General features: G+C 37.0%; 2 protein-coding genes across 2 annotated transcripts; both read left to right on the forward strand.

The window, feature by feature from the left end:
* Window positions 1-295: 295 nt before the first annotated feature.
* On the forward strand, window positions 296-4,565 carry LOC121235840 (G-type lectin S-receptor-like serine/threonine-protein kinase At4g27290). Its single transcript, XM_041132264.1, is given in 8 exon segments — window positions 296-1,624; window positions 1,627-1,986; window positions 2,190-2,303; window positions 2,869-3,017; window positions 3,114-3,324; window positions 3,462-3,699; window positions 3,798-3,948; window positions 4,035-4,565. Coding segments are annotated over 8 exon segments (2,457 nt in total). The 5' UTR covers window positions 296-699; the 3' UTR covers window positions 4,344-4,565.
* Window positions 4,566-4,968: 403 nt separating this feature from the next.
* Window positions 4,969-9,081, forward strand: LOC121235839 (G-type lectin S-receptor-like serine/threonine-protein kinase At4g27290). Its single transcript, XM_041132263.1, has 7 exons — window positions 4,969-6,423; window positions 6,620-6,736; window positions 7,500-7,657; window positions 7,750-7,960; window positions 8,095-8,332; window positions 8,407-8,557; window positions 8,638-9,081. The coding sequence occupies exons 1-7, from the start codon at window positions 5,142-5,144 to the stop codon at window positions 8,941-8,943; spliced, it is 2,463 nt and encodes an 820-aa protein (XP_040988197.1). The 5' UTR covers window positions 4,969-5,141; the 3' UTR covers window positions 8,944-9,081.
* Window positions 9,082-12,985: the final 3,904 nt, after the last annotated feature.

A 12,985-nucleotide genomic window follows, 5' to 3' on the forward strand; every position in this document is an offset into this window, starting at 1 on the left:
GAAGGAGGCCTGCTGAATTGATAATTTGATATTGCGTCAGTTCTTTTTACTGTAGGCATTAGTGTAGGCGTCAGAGAGTAACTGCTGAGCGTTGAAATTTGAGAGATTAGATACAAAACTTCAAACTAAGGTTTAAGATAAACCAGCCGTACCAATTCAGATGAGATACAAATCCGTATCTCATGGATTTGTATCTCATCTGTCATTCAAACCGGGCTAAGTTTGTCAATTTCAATTCACGTGTCTCGTTTGTCAAGTTGCAGGATGGACATGTGAAATCTTCCCTAGCTACTTTCCAGATGAACAATTTGATCAGTCTCATGGATCACTGCTTTCCAGAGGATGCTCGTGTTCTTGGAATTGAGAGGAGTAACTACTAACCAGCCACCAAAAGCCTCTTCAAAACTTTTCTCACTCACTCATGAATCACCTGGACGAATACAAATCAACATTTTTCGAGACTGGGACCTCTTGGTCCCGCAGACGCTGACCCTCCTGGAGCTGGTGTCGTCTTTACATGCATAAGAGTCAACACACGATACTTGACTGTAACTACGCCATCTCTAGGGCCTATGCCCTTCCTCCAGATGCGCCATTTGAAATCTGAATGCCCTTCTGAATACGCCATCACTATAGCCATCACTATAGCCTGTCTACAATAACTAGGAACTAGAGAGCTAGCTCAAGAACTAAAACTCAATGGGTAATCTTTCTTCTATGCTCGTTATTCCAAATTTAATCTTTTTATTCTTCTTTAAGGCCTCGTTTGGTGTAGAGAGCATTACTCAAACCCAATCTTTAAATGATGGCAAGACCTTGGTGTCCAGTGAAGGAAGCTTTGAACTGGGTTTCTTCAGTCCTGGAAGTTCCAAGAATCGTTACTTGGGAATTTGGTATAAGAGTATCCCAGTTAAAACCGTTGTTTGGGTTGCAAACCGAAGCAGCCCAATCAACGACTCTTCTGGCAGTTTGATGATAAACAGCACAGGCAGCCCTCTCCTGCTCGGTCAGAATAAGATGGTTGTTTGGTCCACAAACTCTTCGAGACAAGCTCAAAATCCGTTGTTGCAACTGTTAGATTCCGGAAATCTTGTCCTAAGAGACGAGAAAAATGCCAATTCAGAAGACTATCTGTGGCAAAGCTTTGACTATCCAACTGATACACTGTTAGCAGGGATGAAGCTCGGATGGGACTTAAGGCGAGGTCTTAACCGGCGACTAACAGCATGGAAGAATCGAGATGATCCGTCTCCTGGAGACTTCACTTTTGAGTTAGAACTTTACGGCTACCCAGAATCATATATTTGGAAAGGCTCAGCAAAATACTATCGCACGGGCCCTTGGAATGGCATCGGAACCAGTGGAGCACCTTCATTCAAGCCAAATCCAGTTTACGAATACAAATTTGTCTCTAATGAAGATGAGGTCTACTACACGTTCAACCTCAAAAACAAGGCTATGAAGACAATGGCAGTTCTGAACCAAAGCAACTATGCTCCCTTTCAACGCTGCGTATGGTTAGAAGCAGAAAAGACTTGGGAGACCTACTCATCATCTCCTAAAGACCACTGTGACAGTTATAACCTCTGTGGTGTCAATGGAAATTGTTTGATGACAGAGTCTCCCCCTGTCAATGTTTAAAAGGATTCAAACCTAAGTCGCTAAAGAACTGGGAATTAATGGACTGGGATCAAGGATGCGTACGCAACACACCTTTGAGCTGTCAGGACAAATATAAGGACGGATTTGTACAATATGTTGGCTTAAAAGTCCCAGATACTACACATTCGTGGGTGAACACAAGTATGAATCTCAACGAGTGCAGGGTAAAATGCTTGAACAACTGTTCTTGTATGGCTTATACAAACTCAGATATCAGAGGAAAAGGCAGTGGCTGCGCCATCTGGTTTGGTGATCTACTAGATATTAGGCAGTTTCCAACTAGTGGGCAAACTCTATATGTTCGAATGCAAGCTTCCGAACTAGGTATGGGTTTTGTTTTGTGACAGAAAAACGTCTTCTTCTTCCTTTTTTTTTTCTTGGCATGATAGAACTTCATCAGTAAGTATTTTGATACGTTATCAAGTTCAATTATCATTTCGATCGTCTTCCTTTCTTTCTGAATTTTGTTTTAGTTTCATGTGATGATTAACTGAATTTGCATTTCTGCTCATAAATCTAAGATGAAGAGATGGAAGATGGTCGTAAGAAGAGGATGGCAGCGATAGTTGTGGCATCCGTAGCAGTTGTTTCTGGGATGCTTTTAGTGAGCTACTACATTTGCAGAAGGAAAAGCTTACGAGGTAAAATTACGTAGACTGATGACGTGGGACCTGACTACTACCTATTACGCTATGAAGTATAGTCGTTTAATCTATAGACTCATAGCAAAAATTTTAATACTCTAGGTATAAAGGGATTTGTAATCCCACGAACTGAGCACTTGATGTGGTTCGGCAAATTATAAACAGTTTTGGGACAAAAAGCAGCCAATGGTTTTGGGTCGAATTATGCATTGCAGCTGCTCCACTTCTTTGTTTTTCCTCGATGTGGAATCAATACTTATAAATGGCACTCATACACGTTAACAAATGAAACAAATCGTCAGATCAGGATGGCATCTTTTAACCAGAAAGAATGTGTTTCTCATATAAGAGCATGGCCCAAGATTTTGTTGATTAGGGTCACCTGCAATCCGGGCAGGCAATCTGAATTCAGAATTTTTATAGGTACTATAACTATTGAGAATGGGAAGCCTGTGATTGCGTATAAATATGGTGTAATATCTACCGAATTTTAAGTCCATATCGTATTCTTAAGTGAAGCTCACTCTGAATTTTACTTTTTTTCCCATACGAGGGGAAACAGAGAAAAGTGTACTAATTGGTCAGAACAGGGAAGTCCAAGAGGAAGACATGGAGCTTCCAGTGTTGGACCTATCCACAATTTCTAGAGCCACTGATGGCTTTTCGGTCACCAACAAGCTTGGAGAAGGTGGTTTTGGACCCGTATACAGGGTAAATTTGCTATGCAATAGACAATAAGTATCAAAGAAATAAGCACCTGTTTCGCTTATATTTTTTGAAGTCATTTGATAAAATTTGTACTTTCAGGGTGTACTAGCAGATGGACAAGAAGTTGCTGTGAAGAGGCTTTCGAGAATCTCTGGACAAGGACCGGATGAGTTCAGAAATGAAGTGAAACTGATAGCCAAACTTCAGCACCGAAATCTAGTGAAGCTTCTCGGTTGTTGTATTGAGGGAGAAGAGAAAATGCTGGTTTATGAATATATGCCAAATAAGAGCCTGGACTACTTCCTTTTTGGTCTGAATCCCTCTGAACCTATTCTAATTAGTTGGGCAGAGCGAGTGTAATCCTTTCATTGATTTTCGATAGAATATTTGTTTTTTTTAGTTTGTTGGTTGAGAATGTTAGATTAACTTGAACTAGAAACTTCTCAGATCAAACAAGAGGTAGAATATTGGATTGGTCTAAACGCTTCCAAATCATATGCGGGATTGCTCGTGGGCTTCTCTATCTTCACCAAGATTCCAGATTGAGGATTATACACAGAGACCTCAAGGCAAGTAATGTTTTACTTGATAGTGAGTTGAAACCTAAAATTTCAGACTTTGGCATGGCTAAAACTTTTGGAGGGGATCAAACAGAAGGAAACACAAACAGAGTGGTTGGCACTTAGTAAGTATCATTGATCTCATTTTCATATGCTACCTCTATAAACCTGCGTTTAGTAACTGATGTTATCCCTTTATGATTAATGATATTATTAAATGCAGTGGCTATATGGCGCCAGAATATGCTTTTGATGGACTATTCTCAACAAAATCAGATGTTTTCAGCTTTGGCATCCTTTTGCTGGAGATAGTCAGCGGAAAGAAAAGTAGAGGGCTGTATAATCAAGACCACAGCCTCAACCTCATAGGATATGTAAAGTCTTATATAAAGAGTTTGAAGTCTTCTTTTCAGGATATGTTAGACCTGCGAATGACAAATTTAAATTGCAATGCTTTTAGGCATGGAAACTGTGGAATGAAGGCAGGCCCCTGGACCTGCTGGATGCTTGCATGGGGGACTCAGTCTCGGCGTCAGATGTGTTGCGCTGCATGCATGTTAGTCTCTTATGCGTGCAGCAGCGTCCGGAGGATAGGCCGGGCATGTCATCTGTTGTTCTAATGTTGGGGAGTGAGATTACATTGCCACAGCCCAAAGAACCTGGTTTCTTGATGGAAAAGTATTCGCGCGAGACATTTTCTTCCTCAAGTTACAAGCATGAATCATCTTCAACCAACGAAATAAGCATTTCAATATTGGAGGCTCGATAAGGATTGTATGCTCGGGCGTCTGATCCTGCATCACCTATCCACAGAACAAATATTGTGAGGATCACTAGAATTTGTAACCTTGTCCTAGGCTGATAAATGGGGTAGATTTTATTAACTTTAAAGTGCAGAAGGAAAGCTTAGGAACTTAGACATATCCATATGCTGATATATATTAACATAAACTTGTAATCTTAACGTCCCATACAAGAAGAGTCTAGATCACGAGTGTTTGTGCCAAGTCAAAAATATCCAGACTATCACGGTACCAAAACGGAAAAAAGAAAAAGAAAAAGAAAACGAGTCCAACAGATCAGATGCACGAGACAAGGCCCGTCTCTATCTCTATTAATTTCAAAGAAAAATTTCTTTAATTTATTGCTAGACACAAAAGCAACAAGTTGATATATATCCTAGGTACATTTGGCAAGAACCAAATTTTATTCTCTTTATACAACGTTATCTTCGTCCCCAAGAGTCCAAAAATTCACTCCGCATTGGTAAGGGATTATATTAGCATTAGAAACTTTAACTTTAGGAAGTAGTTTTCCACAAAAAAAGTTGAAACTTTCAGCCAACCCGTCAATATTGAATAAGGTTTCAATCGTTTTTGTTTTTAATGTATAATTACCATCTGCCGGCCTTGTAATGGACTATATGGACCATGGACTGCAAGCCTCCAAAGTCAGCAAGCCCATGTGCGTCATGTCGTCGTGATATATGAATTGCTCCTTACTCTGTGACTACCTGAAAGTGTCTCGAGTTCAACTTCTAAGCATAGATCTCTGTCTCTACTAAGGAATGGACGTTTATTCTTGTATGTTTTTGGGTGCCAACTTTCTTCTTTTCCTCTCCGGAGTCTCCAGTGCAGCTGATATCATTACTCAATCCCAGTCCATCATTGAGGGCAATACCTTGATTTCCAGAGAAGGCGGCTTTGAACTGGGTTTCTTTAGCCTTGGTAGTTCCACCAACCGTTACTTGGGAATTTGGTACAGGAATATCCCAGTTAAAACTGTTGTTTGGGTAGCAAATAGACGCAATCCAATCGAAGACTTTTCTGGTGTGTTGATGATAAACAGCACCGGCAACCTTGTTCTTCTCAGCCAGAATACTAGTGTTGTTTGGTTGGCAAATTCAACAAAAGAGGCTTCGAGTCCAATATTGCAGCTTTTAGATAATGGAAATTTAGTACTGAGAGATAGGGAAGAAGGAAATTCAGAGAATTATCTGTGGCAAAGCTTTGATCATCCTTCAGATACACTGTTACCAGGGATGAAGTTTGGGTGGGACTTCAAGACTGGTCTTGACCGGCGTTTATCCGCTTGGAAGAATTGGGATGACCCATCTCCTGGAGACTTTACCTGGGGATTAGAACTTACTAATAACCCTGAAGCAGTCATGTGGAAGGGCTCCGAGAAGTACTTCAGGAGTGGCCCTTGGAATGGCCTTCGTTACAGCGGTGCTCCGGAGTTGAGAGACAACCCGGTTTTCGAGTTCAATTTCGTCAACAATGAGAACGAGGTATACTACGAATACCATCTTATAAATAAATCGATAATATCAAGAATAGTTATGAACCAAACTAACTATTCCCGTATACGCTATATATGGATCGATGCAACCTCAACTTGGAGCCTGTATTCATCTGTGCCAAGAGACAACTGTGATGACTACAACCTTTGTGGCGCCTATGGAAATTGTATCATTGGTGAGTCACCAGTCTGTCAATGTTTACAAGGATTCCAGTCTAAATCACAAGAAACATGGAACCCAAAGGACTGGTCTCAAGGATGTGTGCGCATTACTCAACTAAGCTGTCAAGATAAAGATAAACATGGGTTTATTAAATTTGTTGGGCTAAAATTGCCAGAGACTACAAATTCCTGGGTGAACGAGAGTATGAATCTTGAGGAATGCAGGACCAAATGCTTGAATAATTGTTCCTGTATGGCTTATACAAATTCAGATATCAGAGGAGGAGGTAGTGGCTGCGCCCTCTGGTGTGATGATCTAATCGATATTAGGCAAGTTTCACTTGGTGGACAGAATCTATATGTTAGAATGCCTGCTTCAGAGTTAGGTAGGAACTTAGTTTTGTTTGTCTGATTTCTTCGTTGTGTGTCAATGTGACTTTGATGTTAAACCATTTGTACTCTGCAAACTTGAGCCTATTTTATTCCTTAAAAACAATTTTTTTCGCTTGCCATTGCTTCTATTTATATTTTTTAGCTAGTCTTAAACATTGTTTGCTTTTATATGTCATATCAACCACGAAGAGGCGAAAGACGAGCATAAGACAAAGGTGATAGTAATATCTGTACTCGTTCCTGCCATTGTTTCTGCAATGCTCTTCATGGCCTGTTTCCTGTGCAAATGGAGGACAAAGTTCAGAGGTAATGTTACTTTCTCTAACCTTCAGGTAAACTTGCTGCCATAGTGTTCAACTGACCATCCTAGAAATGTACGGAACATCTCCTAGAAATTTATGGAACAGCTGTTGATACTCTGAACAAGGAAAGATATGATGCAAAATCATTAGCCATCTGATAACAATCAAAATCCATTGAAAATGTCAAAGAGTAAATCGAGATTTTCTGTGAGCTGCACCCCCTTTTAATGTCATTTTAAATTGACAACCACGACTTGAGCTAGAAACTTACAGTCCTTATTTTTAATCAATTTTCCCCTTTGGCTTCAAAATGATATATTTTCTCTTCTTACCTGCCCAATTGCAATGAATGGCCTCTCAAACAATCATTTTAGACATAATTGAAAGGCTGAGGCATTTTCTGTTTCTCATTTTGTCAATGGGTTCCCACTAGGAATAGTAAAAGGAGTAAGGTGTCTATTAACCTTGATCACCGGCTCTGTTTGGACTTTGTGACTTGAATACTTGTTTCAAGTTTCATGGCATAGATTCGAGAGCTGGTGAGAGAGAGAAACGAGAGAGAGTTTAAATAGCTTGAGGTATTCTAATATTCCTCTCCTCTTTTTTTAAAAAAAAAAAAGAAGTTTATTAGCCTTGGATAAATGACTATTGATCATGTTATATATATTTCTGAATCTCTGACTGGACTACCATGTATTCAGTCCAAACATACGAGTTACAAGTCACCCAATTCTGATTTCTTGTGTAATCCATTTTTCTTTCATCAGAAATTGTTGAGAGAAATTTGATCATAAATCAGCACGTTGAAGGCCGATATGAAGACCTGGAGCTCCCCCTCTTCAACATGGTGACAATAACTAAAGCCACTAACAACTTTTCAAGCAATAACAAGCTTGGGGAAGGTGGTTTTGGAGCTGTATACAAGGTAATATATAAACAACATGCTAGTTTGAGGACCCTAAGAACAAAGTAGCATTCATAGAGTTATGATCATCTCTCTACAATGTTAATTTTCAGGGTACACTGGTAGATGGACAGGAAATTGCCGTGAAGAGGCTTTCAGAGAGTTCTGGACAAGGATTGAATGAGTTCAAAACTGAAGTTATATTGATTGCCAAGCTCCAGCACCGAAATCTTGTTAGGCTTCTTGGTTGTTGCATTCAAGGGGAGGAGAAAATGCTAATCTATGAACACATGACCAACAAAAGCCTGGACACCTTCATTTTCGGTTCGAATTCCTTGTAACATAGAAATTTCAGCCACATGCAATTTTGTTATGGTTTCTTCCAAGAGCGTAGATTTTTTTTTTCTTTTTACAGTTTAAGGGTAGCTATGGATTAACATAAATGAGAAATTTCCCAGATCAAGCAAGAGGTAAAGTCCTAGACTGGTCCAAGCGCTTCCACATAATCTGTGGCGTAGCTCGGGGGCTTCTTTATCTTCATGAAGATTCCAGATTGAGGATTATACATAGAGATCTCAAAGCAAGTAACGTCTTACTTGATGGTGAGATGAACCCAAAAATTTCGGACTTTGGCATAGCTAGAACCTTTAGAGGAGATCAGACCCAAGGAAAGACAAACCGAGTGATTGGAACTTAGTAAGTATCACTGGACAAGCTCAATATATGGTCTCCATTTATTTCTAATCTTTCTTCCTAATGATGCTCTGCAGTGGTTATATGGCACCTGAGTATGCCATTGATGGGTTTTTCTCAGTAAAATCTGATGTCTTTAGCTTTGGAATATTATTGATGGAGATAGTAAGTGGAAAGAAGAACCGCGCGTATTACCTTCCGGGCCAGAGTCTTAATCTTATTGGACATGTGAGTGTTAAAAAAAGTTACATTTCTATTTTACATATAATGAACTGATGAATAACAAGAGAGGGTTCAAAATGTTCTAGGCATGGAATCTGTGGAGAGAAGGCAGGCCTTTAGAGCTGGTTGATACTTGCTTAAGAGACTCTTGCAGTTTATCAGATCAGATGCTGCGGTGCATCCAAATCAGTCTCGTATGTGTACAACAGCATCCTGAGGATAGGCCCAGCATGTCGTCTGTGGTTATGATGTTGAGCGGTGAGAGTTTATTGCCTGAACCTAAAGAACCAGGTTTCTTAGCAAGGAAAAATCCCACTGATGCAGATTCTTCATCGAGCAAGCATCAATCTTCGACCAACGAGATAACTCTTACACTGTTAGAGGCTCGATAGCGGATAGAGAACCATATATGCATGCCAGTATTTGTATTGCATGTAGTGTGTCCTAGTGTACATTCTGTAAACTAGCTAGCTAGGCGTAGACCAAAATTTTTAAACAGAAATAACTTTCATATAAAATTGCTTGAAATATATATATATATATATATTTTTGCTTAGAATTAATATATATCAAGTTAGGATATCATAAGAAGAGTTTAAAACACAATATCAACATATATACTTTCACTTGGTCATATAACAGTATCCAATATATATATATATAAAGAAACACACATGGGTATTGAAAGCTCAAAGACTTTTGACTTGGTTTTCGTTTTTATCTTTAATTTATTGAAGAAAAACTCTGGCTACCTTTACCCACACTTCGTTACTTAATTCAGAGAAAAGGTTGTTGCTAACCTTCAGATATAGCCCCATTTGTATGGTTCCGATCAATAAGTATATACGTCAGCATTCAAGTGTAAAACAAAAAGAAAAAAGCGCCACCTATCATGAATTTGAGACCAGAATTAGAATCTGATCGGGAAAAAAAAAAATGCCAGAGATATATAGGCGCATGAATAATCTGTTAAATTAACGTTAATTGTTGTTTGAGGTATTTATAAGAACTTTGCTAATTATCATCTTCACACATCACAAATCATTTTTTTTAAAATTTTTTCTAAATTTGACAGCAGTAGTACGTGGATGACGAGACCTATGAAAATTCAAGGTGAAAGGGTGTGCGGTTGCTTTCAACTGTCATCTCATGCATGCATGCTCGAAGGCCGCGGGATCAAGCTAGACGTGTTCAGAAGCCTCTCGCGCTTTAAGTCCAGCTAGCACACCCTTATTGGCTTTTGCTTATCTCGGTTGCACACAACAGTGCCAACAGGCAATGAGATTCTGGCAAGTGCTAGAAATATATGCATGCATGTAGCTAGCTAGGCATATCTATAACAAACAACTACTAAGATTTATTTATTTCTGATCTGTTTCCTTCTTCTTCTTTTTTTCTTTTTTCTTTTTTGCTGTTCCAATGATGGAGATCATTATATGTATGACTTTGTGAACAAGGCAATAGGAGTGAACAAATTATGGGCAGACAGTATAGGATTCGTGAACCAAAAGCCAGTTTTTCATTTTTTTTTATTTCTTTGCATGCTGGGCCTCCTCTGGGCGTAATTATGGTTTATGAAGGGTGACTTTGAGGATTTCTGGTAATCCAAGGGATACCCCACTCACCCTTTTCTCCTATCAATGTGAAAAAAGTTACTTTTACTTCAAGTTTATTGGTAGCACAAGACGGGCCCCATAATTATAAATATTGCAATATTCTCTTAATTGCCTTCTTTTAAAAGTGTCATTGACGCAAAAGAATTATATATTATATATTTATAATTTAACTTAGCATATTAAATCATATCATTTTATAAATTTCCTTATATATATATATATATATATTTTTTTTTTTTTGTGGTTAAATTTCTCGCCTTCTTTCGTTTTATATATATACGTGTAAAAAATAACAAGTCTTTTAGAACAATTCTAACATTCGAGTTCACATTTTCCGAGGCAGGTGTACTTTCTGCAGAACGATTCTAGTTCGATGAACTAGCTAAGACAAAAAAGAGATACAAAAGAATGATTTTTTTTTTTTTTTTTTAGGTGAAATCAATAGGCTGCGTCGAACATTCTGAAATCTTAAGTTTTAACTTACAAGATGAGCACTTTTTTTTTTTTTTTTTGGGTAAGCAGAGGAGCACTTGTTTTGTTCGTATATAATGTACAGCCTTTGGACCAACCCTGCGAACTTTTTTCCGATAGACGAATGGTCTATAGGCTGCGTTTGGTTATAAGATACTGCACCATGCATGTCAGGACGTGCCACTACTGCACTAATTTTTTTGTACCCCTTTTTAAATTTAAAAAATATAATCCGATTAATAGTACCTTTAATACAAGCATACAGGTGGCTATACTCCAACCGAGGGACGAAATGGCTACACGTTCAAACGGATCAAGACTTTATTGTTATCTAATTTAGATGAGATGAAATTTTTTATTAAAAATTAAATAAAATATTATTAAAATATAATTTTTTATTTTAAAATTTAAAATTTTAGAATTATTTATTATATTCTATGTAAAAGTTTGAAAAAATTGTAATGATGAAATAAGATATTGAGATATTTTGTGTATCCAAACCAAGCATAATTCTGGCTAAGCTAAATATCCCTATGCGAAATACAATAGTGCGGTGATCATAGGTTGCAAAATGGAATCGACCAAGACAAGGGTGGGTTAAGCTCAATGTTGATAGCTTTTGTAGAGGAGGTAACTCAAGGAGTGGTGGAGGGGATAGTATTTTGCGAAATGATGAAGGGTGTATGTTGGCTGCTTTCTCTTCTAAATTTGGTTTTGGTACTAATAATGAAGCGGAGCTTAGAGCGCTTATTTATGGCTTGTTACTTTGTTGGGAGATGGGATTTCAAAGCTTAAGATAGAATGTGATTCGGCTTTGGTTGTACAATGAATTAGTAATAAAGCTTGTACAATTTGGCTTTTATGAGATTTTTTGGAGGAGCTTCTTCAAACTCGTCATGGATTTGATTACACAATTTCTCATTTATCTTGGAAAGGTAATAAAGTGATGAATTTCCTAGCAAGGTAGAGGGGAGGAGAGTTTGAATTTGTAGATATGTGCGTTCCAATTATTTGCCCCTACGTATCATAGGTTTGTTTAGATTGGATTATCTTAATTTACCTAGTTTACGTGTTTAAGTTTAATTGTACTTGTTTGGAGTTGATTGTTATGTTGATATTTTATTTTATTTGTTATATATTTTCCTCCACCATAAGTAAGGGTTTCATTCAATAAAGTATGGAAGTGCCGTCCTTCTTTTTAAAAGAGGAAATAGCTATAAAATATAATTTAGAATGAAAGAAAAATAAACATGTGAAATATACTAATAATATTTATTGATTATTTCATATTTTTTTTTAAATTTATTAAATTAATTATAAATATTATGGACACTACTTTATTTATCTATCTCTCTTCAATTTAAACTCTAGAGTAGGGTCAAAAACTTTAAGAGGTCTACACCCAACCAAAAGTCTTTTTTTTTTTTAACAAAAATAATTTTGAGGTATTTAAAAATAAGTGAGTATGCTTATCTCCAGGATATATGGACAGAATAATGTTATATACAGTCATAAAATGCATAAGTAGAGTACAATCATTTTAAAAAAAAATAGAGTCTATTATCAAAAAATTAATTTTTTTATATAAATATCATATATATTTATTTTTTTAAAAATAATTATACGATATTTACATACTCACAATTATAACAACATTTCTCATATGGACAAGGGTTTTCATTCCTTTTGGGAAAATAGAACTTTATTTTTATTGTTTATAATTTAACGAGTGGTCTCTCTCTCGCTCACACATGGATAAATTGTGTTGGTTGGACATAAATATCAATTTACTTTTGGTCAGCATACAGCGTGCGATGCGTCATCTCGGTTTGGTCACAGCCAATAAAATAATGCGGTAAATACAAATGTCATCCACCAATTGGGAATAGTCTTGCCCGCAAACCCACCTAGTAATTGGTCCACATGACCCCCCAATTAATCCCCAATATAATCGATCCCCATTAATCAACCAACGCCCATCCCATTCACCACGATCCACCCTGTCTTGTCCACTACCCTCCCGTGCAAACTTTTATTTTTTCTTTTACATGCTAATTACTTTTAAAAAGAGAAATAATAGTTATAGTTGTATGTAAATAAATATTTAATAATTATTTTAAAAAAAATGAATAAATATAAAATTTATATAAAAATAAAATTAATTTTTTAATAATAAAATTTATTCTTTTTCAAAATAACTATACGGTACTTACATACTTTACGACTGTATATACCATTACTTATTTAAAAAATACTTAAGACACCGAAAAAGTGAATTCCAAAAATGAACGATATTATTTTTGTTTTTAGTGAATGGTTAATAAAGATTATATTAATAAGTTTACAA

This window comes from Juglans microcarpa x Juglans regia, chromosome 6D (genome assembly GCF_004785595.1).
Source record: "Juglans microcarpa x Juglans regia isolate MS1-56 chromosome 6D, Jm3101_v1.0, whole genome shotgun sequence".
Lineage (NCBI taxonomy): Eukaryota > Viridiplantae > Streptophyta > Magnoliopsida > Fagales > Juglandaceae > Juglans > Juglans microcarpa x Juglans regia.